This window comes from Polypterus senegalus, chromosome 16 (assembly GCF_016835505.1).
Source record: "Polypterus senegalus isolate Bchr_013 chromosome 16, ASM1683550v1, whole genome shotgun sequence".
NCBI classification, from domain to species: domain Eukaryota; kingdom Metazoa; phylum Chordata; class Cladistia; order Polypteriformes; family Polypteridae; genus Polypterus; species Polypterus senegalus.
Genome location: NC_053169.1, coordinates 7,539,857 through 7,555,996, shown reverse-complemented (window position 1 = coordinate 7,555,996; position 16,140 = coordinate 7,539,857). Strand labels below are relative to the sequence as shown.

At 43.0% G+C, this 16,140-nt stretch overlaps 1 protein-coding gene across 1 annotated transcript in view; it reads right to left on the bottom strand.

Moving 5' to 3' along the window:
• Window positions 1–7,740: 7,740 nt before the first annotated feature.
• lrrc1 (leucine rich repeat containing 1) overlaps window positions 7,741–16,140 on the bottom strand; it is a 137,452-nt gene continuing 129,052 nt past the window's right edge. Inside the window, exons 13-14 of the mRNA XM_039737823.1 lie at window positions 14,518–14,660; window positions 7,741–8,951 (exon numbers count right to left, since the gene is read on the bottom strand). Of these exons, the coding sequence (XP_039593757.1) occupies window positions 8,793–8,951; window positions 14,518–14,660 (302 nt within the window). The 3' untranslated portion in view covers window positions 7,741–8,792. The remainder of the gene's footprint in view (window positions 8,952–14,517; window positions 14,661–16,140) is intronic.

Genomic DNA, 16,140 nt, shown 5'->3' with positions numbered 1-16,140 from the left:
CAGGGGGCTATTACAATGAAGGGGGAAACAAGGAGTTCATTAGCAGTGAAAACTGATTAGGAGAAGGGTTAGAATGAAAACCTGCAGCCACTGCGGCCCACCAGGCCTGGGGTTCGACACCCATGCAATAGGCCAGGGCTCCAGCAGACCCCCGTGACCCTGTAGTTAGGATAACTGCGGTGGGCTGGCACCCTGCCCGGGGTTTATTTCCTGCCTTGTGCCCTGTGTTGTCTGGGATTGGCCTCAGCAGACCCCCGTGACCCTGTTGTTAGGATATAGCGGCTTGGATGATCGACGGATGGATGGATTAACGAATGAACTCGCTCATAAAATTGAACTCCAAGGGTTTCAGAGTCGGATTAATCAGGTTTGAGATTGCGAAGTAATAAATGAACAGACAGCTTGGGTCGTACAGTTGGACCACACGGGAGTGGGACTTGCATTATCAATTAGTAATTAAGTTAACATAATTACGGTGGAGGACCACCGTGGCTGCAGGTTTTCTTTCTAACCCTTTTTTTAATTGAGTTCCTTGTTTGTGCTGCTAATTCACTCCTTTTCCTTTCGTTTTAATTGACTTGTTTTTTTTTTTTTAAGATTTGCTTCATTTCCTTCTTTAAATGGCACCCAAACAGAAATGAAATGTGAAGTGAGTGAGCCAACAGAAGACCACCCAAGTCAGGGCCTCAATCTCCAACCAGTTGCTTAACACTAGAATTACCAGAGCCTACGAAAAAACTCGTAGATCCGTCCCACCTTAAAACACTTCGCACCACTCTGTCAGCGCCTTTTGTCCTGTAAATGTGTGGCTTAGCAGCAATCAGCCTGCTATCACATCCCCACCCCGCACAGTTTTCTCAGCTCAGGTCCGTTTCCCTGCGTGTCAGTTGTGTAGAGTGAGAAGTCAAGCAAAATGACACCGTTTATAAATACTAGATCGTTATTTGGAGCACTTGCATTTAATGTGTGTTCTGTGTCAACAACGATCTAAGTAAACACATCGTTAAAACAGAAACATTCTTCAACTTTTAGTAATAATTGACAAAATGTAGACATGAAGTGTATAATGTGTGAAGCCTGAATTCCAAATATCAAAGAAACACTTTCACAAAAGGTACAAACATAACAGAACAAGTGCGATTTAAGGTGGGACGGAGCTGCGAGTTGTTTTGTAGGCTCTGGTAAGTCTAGTGTTAATGAGGTGCCAATTCCTGTCATTAATTAAACCCGTTCTTTAATTCCGTGGCTTGTTGCTGCTCTCGTGGTGTATTAGCAAACATTTCCGAAATTGTTGATTTAGAGCAGGGGTCTTCAATGCCAGTCCTGGAGGGCCGCAGTGGCTGCAGGTTTTTGTTCTAACCCGGTTGCTTAATTAGAAAGCAATTCTTGCCAATAATTTAATTTCATAACTTAATGGTGCTTTAACTCTGCTATGTCGGGTCATTCTCATATCCTCGATTTTCTTCCCCTTTAAGGATATCATCCAAATGATTTGAAGGCTAAAATGGAGGACTAATTCTCAGTCCTTCACTTTTTTCTCTTCACTTTACTTCCAAGTATTTAATTAAACTCAATAGTGCATGATAAATACACACAGGTGTAAATGGTACCAAGTTAAATGGAGAAATGCTGCTCTCTTTTGTCATTTGCATCTTACTGCTAATTAGGAGCAATTAAACACCAAGAATACAGCAGATTAAGACTAAAATAAGCAATAAGGGTTCAAAATCTTAACGGGTGAGGCAACTAAAGTGAAGCAGACGTGTTACTTGGGCTTCTTATTAAGCAATTGGGTTGGAACAAAAACCTGCAGCCACTGCGGCCCTCCAGGACCGGGATTGAAGACCCCTGCTTTAGAGGATGCACAAGCCGGTCCCAAGCCCGGATAAATGGGGAGGGTTACGTCGGGAAGGGCATCCGGTGTAAAATTTTGCCAAATCCATATGCGGACAGGTGATCCGCTGTGGCAACCCCTAACGGGAGCAGCCGAAAGAAGAAGAAGTAGTTGTTGATTTTCTCATTTCTAAGAGCAGCTCTTTTAAAATGTTTTGGGGTCCCGAGCAGATCGACATTCCCGAGACCCTTACCTTTCTTTATTTTCAGATATTGAATGATGGACACCAGTTTTTGGCTCATTTTGTATCTCGTTATTGCTTGGCTGCTAATTAAGGAAAAAGAAACAATTAAGGGGTCTGAGTCTTCAAGAGCAAATCAATTAAAATGAGTTCAAAAGAAGTTAATTAGCAGCAAAAACAGGTCACTAATTAAGAAAAGGGTTAGAATGAAAACCTGTGGCCCACTGGGCCTGGAGTTCGAACCTCCGACTATTATGTTTAACTGCTTTATTATTAACATCTATGGTATTGATACCGTCAGGTGTGCAAGGTAAAGTGCCAGTTTTACTCGAATGCCCACCCAACATGTGACAGTAAACAAAAATACGTGAAATTTTAAGAGAAGACACGAGTCGGCTTTTCTAGCTTACTTGTGAAGACCGAACCAGTGACCACTAAATGTGGCTAATGTGATCAAAATGGACTTCAAAATGTCGGCCTGCACCCCTCCAATCGGCGATACAAATGAATGAAGCAGACCCGAGACCGCCGGCCGTGTTCTACTAAATAAATCAAAACTAAAGTGACGCGCGTCAGTTTATTCTGTGGTGATTTGGCGCCCCCTGCTGGGCACTGTGCTGAACTACACAAGTCTGATCACCGATCGGAGAACAAAAAAATGACAGAAAACGTCAAGCGTGCTTGTGTTCAAAATGATCGCTTAGTAACCGTCACGTACGTCAAACTCGAGAGCGGCGGCGGCGGCGGCGGACGTGGGAGTCCATTGGATTGCATTTGGAGAATCGCGTCGGTCGGTCGGTCTGATTTTCAATTGCTAATCCCCATCATTCTGCCCGCATCTTTAGAAGATGAAGGCTTCTCGTCACGGGTGATCATGAAGGTACAGACTGCAATTAAGTTATTAAAACGAATCGAAAAATGAAAGTTTAGGACATCTTGGCAGCTCACCGAGTTCGAGGACACTGAGGACTAAAGAACAGCCGCCCCTTGTGTGCTTATTAACCCCTTTAACGGGAAGCGCTCCGAAGACGACCCCGAATAGGGGAGAACGAGCGTCTATAGACGCGCTTAATAAAAAGATTTTTACCTTATCGGAGGACTCGTCTATGGACTCTGCGGGGGTCTGCCGTCTACTGTGATTTTTTTTTTTTTATTTACTCGGTGGTCGTGGTGGTAGAGGTACAGACATCCCTTACTTGGGTGAAAGTTTTATGGTAGTTTCGCGACCACACAATCCCTAACGGTACTTTTTCTTTCACTTGCCCTCGGTCACATTTCCAAGGGGAAAAAGGATTTAGTTTTGGCATTTATTTAAGTGGACGGCCGACTTTCTTTCAGCAGCGTACCTTCGCAGCTTTTATCGTGCGTAAAGTTACAAGCGTGTTTTGAACATTTGAAATTTCTCTGATTACCGCTCATATTGTGCGAGTGTGGGTGGCGCAGTGGGTAGCGCTGCTGCCTCGCAGTTAGGAGACTCGTCTGGGTTCGCTTCCCGGGTCCTCCCTGCGTGTAGTTTGCATGTTCTCCCCGTGTCTGTGTGGGTTTCCTGCTACAGTCCAAAGACATGCAGGTTAGGTGCATTGGTCATCCTAAATTGTCCCTAGTGTGTGTGTGCCCTGTGGTGGGCTGGCGCCCTGCCTGGGGTTTGTTTCCTGACTTGCGTCCTGTGTTGGCTGGGATTGGCTCCAGCAGACCCCCGTGACCCTGTAGTTGGGATATATCGGGTTGGATGGATTTTGCGAGTGGAAATTCATTTAGTTTAGTTTCTTTTTTGAGATTTATTCCTTCTGTGCAGCAGTTGGACGTTGTGTTACCCATTATTTGATAATGAAGCATAATATGGTGACGCCGGACCAGTTTCTCCGAAGATGTATAAAATGAAGCCTTTCTTTGACCAATGCATTCGAAATTTTTCTGGAAGTTACATGTGATTTGAGTCACATTTCTTGGGGAAAAAGGATTTAGTTTTGGCATTTATTTAAGTGGACGGACGTCTTTCTTTCAACAGCGGACCTTCGCAGTTTTTATCGTGCGCAGACACAAGCGTGTTTTGACCATTTGAAATTTCTTTGATTACTTCTTTTATTTTGCGAGTGGTAATTGACTTAGTAGTTTTGACTTTATTGAGATTTGTTCCTTCTGTGCAGCCATTGGACGTTGTGTTACCCATTACTGTATTTGATAATGAAGCATATGGTGACGCCGAACCAGTTTCTCCAAAGTTGTATAAAATTAAGCCTTTCTGCATTTGGATATTTTCTGGAAGTTACATTACTGAGTGAGATCTTTCGATCGATGAAATTTTACTGCCATCTAAAGTGGAAGGTATACATTCCGAAAAAAAGATCACGTTCTGGGATGGAATTCTCTAAGCTTTGTGAGGCAAAAAGCGGGTGTGTGTGGAATTTGATTAATATCTGATATTCACAGGGCGTATGTCTAGAAAGTGACGAAGAAACCGAGCTTGGTGACGCTAACAAATGTTTCACTATATTCAGTTAAAACCCGCACCTCAAAAATACAACCGCACTGCTTATTATAACGTGTATAAAAAGAAAACGACTTCAGACAGTTTAACCCAACGGTAAACGTGTTCAGCGAGACCCAAAACATACGTGTCGCCATTCTAGATACTCCCTCCACAGTCCACACCGACAAAACCTAACGCTCGCTGCTAGAACTCTGAAACGTTTCGAAGGGGACCGCCCCCTTGCCTGACCCTTTGACGCTGATTGGTTATTTGGTTATATTTACTTCTGGCGCGGTCTGAAAACGAAATGCCACACACTAGTGATGGGAGGTTCGGATCATTTTACTGACTCGGATCTTTGAGTCTCGTTCAGCAAAATGAACGAATCATTTTTCGAGTCATTTCGTTCAATTCTGTTTCCGGCTCAGACTGCATACTAGGTTAAGCTTATGGGGCTGTCACGTGATGAACGAACGACTCGAAAAACCCGAAGACTCGAAACAGGTAAATCAGTTCCAATACAGAAACTATAGGAAGTCGCGCAAATGCGCATGCGCGACTGAACGAATCACTCCTACGAGACGACTCGTTCTTCCCGAGTCACATTAAAGATTCGTTCAAAATGAACGAATCGTTCAAGTACGACCCATCACACCCATGGCACACACACAAAGCTGACGCTAAGCGGAAGGCAGCACGTTTGCTTCGCTGTTACTTATGACACGCGATTTGTGGGCATGAATGAAGATTCAATACGCTTTTGTACTAACGTTTAAACAGACACAAAAATTGTGTGTCGTGGTGACAAGCAATCAATCGTTTGGTTAGGTTTTTAATTTTGACGTGATAAAACCGGGCCTAAAACACCCACGTGCATATGTATTACATTTCAACTTCGCCAACACGCTGGCCTGTTTAATTTTGGCACAAATAATCTTCCTTAGGCAAATTGGATCCATAAGGACCACATGAGGGCGTAGGTTCTTAAACTACGAGTCATGACGCATGCGGACTCGTGATTCACAACAGTACGGAATGGGAAAAGGTAATGCTTGGGATTCGGGGAGCCTTGCGATGGGTCACCGATGGCACTTTAAGCCAAAGCTATGATTTATACGCGAGTAAATATGGAGTTGGGTCTAACGCTCAAGTAGTCGCAGCCTTTCATGATTCAGTGTCGATCACCTGGGTGTCTGCTCTCCTCATTTTTAATTGACATTATTAGGATACAACGAAGGGGGCAAACTTCACAGAGAAGGGGCAATATAATGGAATCACAAAAGAGCCTTAACAGAAATATTTCTAATATATATATATATATATATATATATATATATGAAATGTTGCATAGTTTACTGTCAAATAATGCAAAGAGTACGCGACACGTGTTTTCGCCCTTATTTTGGGCTCATCAGGCGTACACAGTGGCGGTTTTTGATATGGGCGACATGGGTCGTTGCCCAGGGCGGAATCGTGGGCATCGGCAAAAAAAAATCTTTTTGCGTGCCCCCATGCTGCCCCGACATCATGCCAGCCCATTTTTGGGATTGCATGGGCACCGATCGGTTTTCTGTTGCCCATTTTCTAGAATTTGCTTGAACATTCTGTTGATTTTGCGACATTCTCATAACACTAGTTCGCTTGCCGTACCGATTTATTAGCGCGAATCCCAGGGAGACTCATCGGGATGCAGGGACCTCCTCACTCATGCGTCTGCCACGAGGCGTACACCTTAACTCTGCTTAGTTAGCGAATGACTTAACAGGTTTAGTTTGGGTTATTTTCGATAATCCGCTTGAACATTCGGTTGATTCTATGACTTTTTCATCACGCTAAGTATCAGAGTTTGCTTGACGTACCAATTTATTTGCGCGAATCCCAGAGAGACTCCATTGGGATGCGGGGACAACGCCCTTCTCACTCACGCGTCTGCCTCGAGGCGTAACCTTAACTCTGCTTAGTTAGCGAACGAGAGAAGTACTTAACGGATTTAGATCGGGTTATTTTCGATAATTTGCTTGAACATTCTGGTTGATTTTGCGACTTCTCTCTTCGCGCTAAGGATCACAGTTCGCTTGCAGGAGCGATACAGTCGCACTAATCTGAGAGACAGAGGCTGTGGGCCGAGGGGAGGAGGAAGAGTGACGTCAGGAGTAGAGAGATGGGCGGGGCCTCCTCACTGTCCTGTTTCATTAATACGCGGGTGAAGCCGCGGGAGACGGCTAGTGTTATATAAATGTAAAAATCCCGCTTCTGTGCTTTTCGGAATGTAGAAAAAAAAGAGGATACAACAAAATATTAACTAATTAAATGAGATCAGTGTTATCAGTTGGTGTCACTTGATTATGAATCTGGCTGAAACAAAAACCTGCAGCCGCAGGGGGTCCCCAGGACCGACTTTGAGGACCCCTGACCTAAACCACAGGACAAGACAAGAGAGGAATTACAAAGACGTGGTGTTTTGTGGTTCCAACCCAACGAGGACTTACGGCGATTATGGAACCCAATTAGACACATCAAGCAGAGATGTTGATAGAGGGGTACAGTAGCGTCGATGACAGCAGTGACATTTAAAAAGCACATCAATATCTGTTTTCTTACCTTAACTCGTAGAAATATGCCGAGGCAACTCCAGGCAGCACTTTGGCGAATTAAAAAGATCATTCAAACTATACAATTATGACCCTATGAACCCCATAACTGGAACAAAAGAAAATGAGCCACCACATCCAACCTCATGTGGTACCTCAGCCATGTGAGCCAACAGACCCGAGTGAGCAGCCAAGAGAACAATGGAGAAGATGAAAAGACGGCACATTACCCGAACGATCAACGCATCTCTCGGCTTCTCACCTTCACTCTCTGCTGCAGGTAGAGGTGCGTTTCCACTCCAAATTTGTCACAAACAAATAAAAACCATCACAACGTACAGCACAGCCACTCTAGAACATCGGCCCTCAAACGACGAGAAAACCTCCAAGGATTACAGAGGAACCACCAGCACGTCTGTCCGTGACGGGCCTCTCCATCGTCACCCCTGCAAGGCTTGTCAATGGCGTTTTTGGGTCACGTTTAAGAGCCGCTGTTCTAGATTGTCTTCTGTAAAGCTCTACGGTGTGATCAGAAGAAAGAAAGGGAAAGTCACAAAAACAAACAAGAGGGTAACGTCAAGGAAAAAAACCGAATGGAACCTCAGAACTTTAATGTGCTTTTATTTATCAGTGGTTATAAGTAAGAAAATCTTCAGGCCCAAAAGCCCTGCCTGAACGAGTTCAACTGTGCGGTACAAAATAAAATCCAAACATGAACCAAAGTTTCCACACTTTCATTTTTTTTATACATTTGCCTTTACAAAAACAACCAAAAGAAAAATCAAAATAAAATGCGTTCCCGGCAGGCGTGCGGAACACCAGATGAACCGAATAAATGACGGACTCGATAAAAACCGTGAAGTGCATCGTTCTGCTAACAAGATTTCAGAATCGAAATTTTAAAATGGTATAAAGATTAGAAATTCAAATTAAAACAAGTTTTTAAAATTACAAGGAAAGGAATTTTTTTTTTTTTTTTTTTAATAAAATCAAATTTCTCCCTGAGCGCTAAAAGCTTACATGCTGGGGTTTAAGAAGCACTTCTGCGGCTGCCGAGCAGAGAACTACGGGGCTCGTGCCTTTATTCTAAAAAACAGAACAGACAATATTAGAATAAATGGAAACTTGGGGGCTGTTACTACCAAAATAAATGTACCGTATTAAAGTTTTAATTAAAAAAAAAAAAAAGAAAGTCCCATCTAATAACAAACTTGCTATACAAAATGTTAAAATTTACACCGTCTGAGCTGCCAAAAATCATATAAAAGTATCTTTTTCACATAAAACTATACATTTTTACTTTTTTTTTTTTCCGTTAACTCAGCAGGATCCAAAAATAACGAGGCATATTAACGCCCAGTCACATACGTGTATTCACGGCATGTAAAAACAAAAATATACATTTCATTATCAAAAAGTCACCTAGAAGTGCCGCTACCTAAACAAAGGCGACAAAAAGCACTTTCAAAAAGTGAAAAGTTGCCGCCATGACTGGTTGAAAAATAAGGCACCTTCTTCCGGTTAGCAGCATCAGATGCCATCTTAAAGGAGGAGATGATATTAGGAGTTGGAGAGGAGGAGGATCCAGGAGAAGGGACGACGAGAGAGGGGGGCACACAGGAGGTAAAAGTTGCTGAGGTAACATTTCTCTGTTTGTTACACAGATGTGGTCACTCTGTCAACAGCTTTATTGACCTCATTTTTGTTGGTATCCAGTCCTTTAGCTGCGTTCATATCGTTCCGCAAATTCTCTGCTGTCTTCTTCATCGTTTTAAGCTCCCCAGGATGTGGCGTAGCTCGCCTCAGAAAAGTCCCCTAAAGAAAAAAACAAAATCAATAGAGAGGAGGGGTTACATTTCTTCATGTCAAACGGAAATGTTCCTCTTTTCAATGTTGGCTAATGACATCAATTCAAAAACCTTTCAACTTTAATGTTCTACTTCTTCAGAAGGCTGGCGTCCTTCAACATCTGCAATAAGACGCTACAGATGTTCTATCAGACGGTTGTGGCGAGCGCCCTCTTCTACAGAGTGGTGTGCTGGGCAGGCAGCATAAAGAAGAGGGACAAACTGGTGAGGAAGGCAGGCTCTGTTGAGGGCACGGAGCTGGACAGTTTGACATCCGTGGCAGAGCAACGGGCGCTGAGCAGACTCCTGTCAATCATGGAGAATCCACTGCACAGGATCATCTCCAGACAGAGGAGCAGCTTCAGCGACAGACTGAGGAGACCCCACACTATGCGACTCCCGGGGGGGTAAACGTTAACATTATACAAAGTTATTGTCTGTTATTCCTGCATTGTTATCACTCTTTCATTTAATATTATTTTTGATCAGTATGCTGCTTCTGGAGTATGGGAATTTCCCCTTGGGAATAATAAAGTATCTATCTATCCATCCTGCCTACTATAATAAATTCTATCTATGTATCGGAACGCCTAAAGTGGGGAAAAATAAAAAAATATATAATGCCCAGTTCAGAATGCCAATAATAAACACATGATATGCAACAAGCGATTCAATTCAATTCTATTCAGCTTCTCTTCTTGATATCCTGCTGTGACACTTGCTCAAGTCAGTCCACTTCAATTGTCCCAGGACAATCGCTGCTTCGTCTGCAGGTTACCCAGAAAGACCGTGACACGACAGGGTGGCACGGTGTTGCAGTGGTAGTTCTGCTGCCCCGCAATAAGAGGAGAGCAGGGTTGGCATCACGGGTCCTCCCCGCATGTAGTTTACAAGTTTTTTCGATAAGGCGCCACGTGAGGTTGGGCATCAAACTAAAAGGACTGGGGAGTTCAGAGTTTAGTGTGTGTGTGTGTGTGTGTGTGTGGATGGGTGAAGAATCGGCTCAGACACAGGAACCAGAGAGTGGTGGCACGAGGAACCTCATCTGAAATTGGTGATGTTAAGAGTGGCGTCCAGCAGGGGTCAGTGCTGGGGCTGCTACTATTTTAATATATACGTTACCATTAATGTATGAAACTACGCATTGCGTAGAATGGAAAACCTATCATGTGCCAAAAATGGGACGTCAAAGTATGAAATGATTACAATTTCAAACATTTCCTAGTCATTCTATGTATTGCCAAGAAGCAAACCAACAAGTCATATAATGCCTAGATATTATATTTGTTACGGGCAAAACCCGAAATCGGCCAAATCGGGAAATGGCCAGTGTCGCTGTAAATTGACCGGCCAATGTCCGATCTTTTCCTCAATTTTGAGATTTGGCCAGCCAGTTTGCGAAATGAATGGGGCGATCGGCCTAAGTCGGCAGAAAAAAGGCATGAGCAGCAATCTGCTGTGCACTTAGTAGTGCAATTGCATCGAGTGTAGCCTTGGCGGCTCTTGTTCAGAAAGCAGACGCCACTTGGTTGTTTCACAATAATTAAGATTTAGGCATACAAGTAGGTTTCACATTTCTGTTATCATGTTAGCCCTAAAATAGTGACTTAACATCACAGACCTATTTTATTGACCTTAAGGTTAGTGTTTGGGCGAGGGGAAGACCGTCTCAAGTTGTGTCCGCTTTCTGGACAAGACCCGCGGACAGTCTTACATCAGCGTATCGAATTTTGGCCAGGGAGTTCTCGCCACTTCACGAAATGGCCGACCAAAGTAGCATATACACTGGTCATTTCTAGCAAGTCAGACATTGGCCACACCTCTCGGCCAAAATGCGAAATGGCTGAACTTCGGGTTTTATCCGTAACATGTACAATGGCAAACTACATAGCATATTAAGGTAAATTCATGCTTTGCCCAAAAAAATCACACATTCTGTAGATATCCTAGGCATTCTACGCAATATCTGCTTTCTACACATTGCCAGTTTATATATATATATATATATATATATATATATATATATATATATATATATATATGCTCAAAAGAATTAAAGGAACACTTTTAATCAGAGTATAGCATAAAGTCAATGAAACTTATGGGATATTAATCTGGTCAGTTAAGTAGCAGAGGGGGTTGTTAATCAGTTTCAGCTGCTGTGGTGTTAATGAAATTAACAACAGATGCACTAGAGGGGCAACAATGAGATGACCCCAAAACAGGAATGAATGGGTTAACAGGTGGAGGCCACTGACATTTTTCCCTCCTCATCTTTTCTGACTGTTTCTTCACTAGTTTTGCATTTGGCTACAGTCAGTGTCACTACTGGTAGCATGAGGCCATACCTGGACCCTACAGAGGTTGCACAGGTAGTCCAACTTCTCCAGGATGGCACATCAATACGTGTCATTGCCAGAAGGTTTGCTGTGTCTCCCTGCACAGTCTCAAGGGCATGGAGGAGATTCTAGGAGACAAGCAGTTACTCTAGGAGAGCTGGAGAGGGCCATAGAAGGTCCATAACCCATCAGCAGGACCAGTATCTGCTCCTTTGGGCAAGGAGGAACAGGATGAGCACTGCCAGAGCCCTACAAAATGACCTCCAGCAGGCCACTGGTGTGAATGTCTCTGACCAAACAACCAGAAAGACTTCATGAGGGTGACCCAAGGGCCCCATGTCCTCTAATGGGCCCTGAGCTCACTGCCCAGCAGCATGCAGCTCGATTGGCATTGCCATAGAATACCAGAATTGGCAGATGCACCACTGGTGCCCTGTGCTTTTACAGATGAGAGCAGGTTCACCCTGAGCATGTGACAGAAGTGAAAGGGTCTGGAGAAGCCATGGAGAACATTATGCTGCCTGTAACATCATTCAGCATGAGCAGTTTGGTGGTGGGTTAATGATTGTCTGGGGAGGCATATCCATGGAGGGTCACACAGACCGCTACAGGCTTGACAAAGGCACCTTGGCTGCCATTAGGTATCAGGATGAAATCCTTGGACCCATTGTCAGACCCTATGCTGGTACAGTGGCTCCTGGTGCACGACAATTCCTGGCCTCATGTGGTGAGAGTATGCAGGCAGTTCCTGGAGGATGAAGGAATTGATACCATTGACTGGCCACCACACTTTCCTGACCTAAATCCAATAGAACACCTCTGGGACATTATGTTTTGGTCCATCCAATGCCACCAGGTTGCACCTCAGACTGTCCAGGAGCTCAGTGATGCCCTGGTCCAGATCTGGGAGGAGATCCCCCACAACACCATCTGTCATCTCATTAGAAGCATGCACCGATGTTGTCAGGCATGTATACAAGAACACAGGGGCCATACAAAGTGCTGCGTACAATTTGGAGTTGCTGCAATTCAATTTGGGCAAAATGGACTAGCCTGCCACATCATTTTTTCACTCTGATTTTTGGGGCGTCTTTGAATTCAGGGCTCTGTAGGTTGATCATTTTCATTTCCATCAAACGATGTGGCATCCTTTCGTTCCTAACACATTACCCAGTCTATATCAGTATAGATATCCAGGAGGATTGAGATCTGATGTGTTTTCAAAGTGTTCCTTTAATTTTTTTGAGCAGTTTATATATACACACAGTATATACCGTATATATTATGGAGCTTCACTCGCCAACCACCATGTTTGTTTTCCGCATACACATTTTTGAAGATTTTTTTTTCTTTGAATTGTTGCCATTTCATTAGTTTCACTTTTATTTCAGAACTTCTGTAAAAACAGTATTTGGAATCTTTCGATTCCCAATGTGCTGAATCTTTTAAATGAGGTCAGTGAGACGTGTTTAATGTCTTTGTACCCCAATTCAGGAGAGCTTTCTCTGTTTGGATCTTCAGCACAGATGTAATGATCTTCATCATCAGCAGTTAATCATTTTTTTTTTGCAAAGTAACCCTGTGAGGTAGACTCCGTTTTTGAAATTCTCTCGACTTAAACCTCAAAGCCTTACAATATTTCCATACTCAATACAATACTGACATATCACCTGTGTCCATATATTCGATCTCTATTCGCCTTTCCGTTATTTCTCAGAGTAATAATTTCTCTTTCTTTGCGCTACTGCGATCTTTACTTTCTTTTTTTTTTATACTTTCTAATTTTCCTACTTTCATATTCTTTAACTTTCTCCACATTGTGTATCGCACTAACAGTTTTTTTTTTTGGGCCTTTCAAATTCCACTGCTTTCATAATCTCTAACCTGCTCTGCCAGTGTTTAGCGCCAATGTTTGCGAACATCTTTATTAAGTCCTACTTTGTCTTTTAATTCTGAGCCCGATTGGATGTGTTTTTTTTATTCCCCAGTTCCACTTGTTCCAGGCTGATAATTACTTTATTTTCTGAATTTGCACCTCAATTATTCTTTTTCTTATTTTTCTCTCCAACGCTTTTGAGTCTCTTTTCTCCGCGCTGCTTTCTTCTTCGCTTAGTCGTCGACGTTTCATTTATAACGTATTGTCCTTATATGCTTTATATGCGCCGAGAGCCCTGGATCTGCGTGTGCTCAAATCCTTTAGACGACTGAACGTCTTGCTGCCCGTGCTCTTATTTGATGTTGGTTGTAAGTATGGCATGTCTTGCAAGAATCTCATGTTCTACGTCGTCGCGAGACGGTCCTGGGTCAACTGCTTGGCACAAAGCCTCATGTTTAAGGTGCCCGCCAGACGCTCCGTGGCCAATCTCTTTCACCTCGCGGTTTCTTTTAAGTATCTTCACGTGAAGATCACATCTCAATTCCCTTGTGTTTCTCCCCAGGATTTTTTTTTTCCTAACAGAGAGATATGTTATATACATACAGTGGGTACAGAAAAGAATCCCCCCTTTGAAATATTCCCACTAATTTTGCTTTACAGCCTTAAATGAATGCACAGAAACTAACATTTCTTCCCAGCTTTACTCACTCAATCCAATCTCTAACATCCAAGTGAAAGATATCACAGCTACAGTTCAGAAGAATTTTTAAAAAATCAAAAACAAGAAATCCTGAGATGAATAAAGGATCCCCCCCCACCCATGTCATTTTGTTGGCCCCCCTTTTGCTTTAATGACAGCCTTGAGTCTCTTGATTTTCTCTATCAGCTTTGCACACCTAGATTGTGTGATATTTGCCCCAGTTGAACTGTTCAAGTTCGGTCACATCGGGTGGTGAGCGTTGGTGGTCTGCTATCGTCTGCCTTGCCCCTCCTTCAATGCTACAATCAGTTAGTTATCATTTTGAAGTGTCGATGCTCTGTTTAGTAATTTGTATCTGCCATGCCATTGCACCCTGTACTACACGGCCGCTGCTTGTTTCTGCAATACGGGGACGGGTTTTTGGAGGTGGAAGGCAAGCAAGAAACGTTTTTCATTGTACTACTGGGCATAATGCCCACAAATTGAATACATCAATGAATAAATACACACGGGTTCACTCAAACATAAGCACGCGTGCACCTTAAAGTAGCACGTGTCAGAACTGCAGGATTCCGATTTGCCCATTAAGCCTCAGCCCACTTTATTAAGTCTCACATACCGTCTCCTCATCGTCGTCATCGCCGTCTTTGTCCTCTTCCAAAAACCGGATGGCACTGATTCTTTTGGCTGCCTTCTCATTCCACGTCTCATCAGATATATCATTAACCAAACTTTCAAAAGCTCCACAGCGAGGCAAATTGTCTGTAGCAGAAGACAGCAGGGTGGAGGAAAGAGGTACAGAAAAATCACCAAAAGCTTTAAACAAAATACAAATTAATAATCAGCCCAGAGTTTCTTTACTAAATTCAATGAGTCAATTAAGGGTTTAGCTAAATTACTGATGAGGTTTTAAATGTGTTTTCCTGCTCAACGTTTGCCCTCTTTGGCGCCCTCATACCTGAAGAATGTGTTTAGAACTTCTTTAAAGATGAGGCAACCAGAAATCCAAAGCCCACTCCGGGTGCTTTTCTACTACCACCATGAACTTGTAGAAGTTGACAGCCTTCTTTCATTACAACAATGAAAACCCAATGACCTATAAACTGCAAACTGAATACGTAAAACCTAACGTCAATGGGTACATACCTATTATGCATCAAGAGGTTGAGCAGTTGGTTACAGAACAGCAAATCTGTGGGTATGATCTGCAGGCCTCGGCTTTTAAACAGACGTAAAGACGGACTACAACACCCTCGGCAGAACTGCTGATGAGCTATCCCTATGGCGCCTCGGTTTGTTACTCATTTGTACACAAATGTAAGTATTCCTAGAATTATGAACAGCTCTGGAACTTGGTGCCATTGTGTTAATTCCAAAGCTGATTTTCTGCCTACAGGAAAAAACACCAAAGGTACTCGGGACACCAAAGATGAAAGGGGATGCCAGGCTACGATAAAACTGTAGACTGCCCAGTTGGCCAAGGTCCCCAGAACTGTGACTGACTGCACGTAATAGAACTGACTGGGCAAAAAAGTTCACATTTACACACTTGGACAAAATTGTTGGTACCCTTCAGTCAATGAAAGAAAAACTCAAAATGGTCACAGAAATAACTTTAATCTGACAAAAGTAATAATAAATAAAAATTCTGTGAAATTTAACTAATAAAAGTCAGACATTGCTTTTCAGCCATGCTTCAACAGAATGATTTAAAAAAATAAACTCATGAAACAGGCCTGGACAAAAATGATGGTACCCCTAGAAAAGACTGAAAATAATGTGACCAAAGGGACATGTTAATCCAAGGTGTGTCCACTAATTAGCATCACAGGTGTCTACAATCTTGTAATCAGTCAGTGGACCTATATATAGGGCTCCAGGTAGTCACTGTGTTGTTTGGTGACATGGTGTGTACCACACTCAACATGGACCAGAGGAAGCGAAGGAAAGAGTTGTCTCAGGAGATTAGAAAGAAAATTATAGACAAGCATGTCAAAGGTAAAGGCTATAAGACCATCTCTCTCGAAGCAGCTTGATGTTCCTGTGACTACAGTTGCACATATTATTCAGAAATTTAAGATCCATGGGACTATAGCCAACCTCCCTGGACGTGGCCACAGGAGGAAAATTGATGACAAATCAAAGAGACGGATAATACGAATGGTAACAAAAGAGCCCAGAAAAACTTCTGGAGAGATCCAAGGTGAACTTCAAGCTCAAGGAACATCAGTGTCAGATCGCA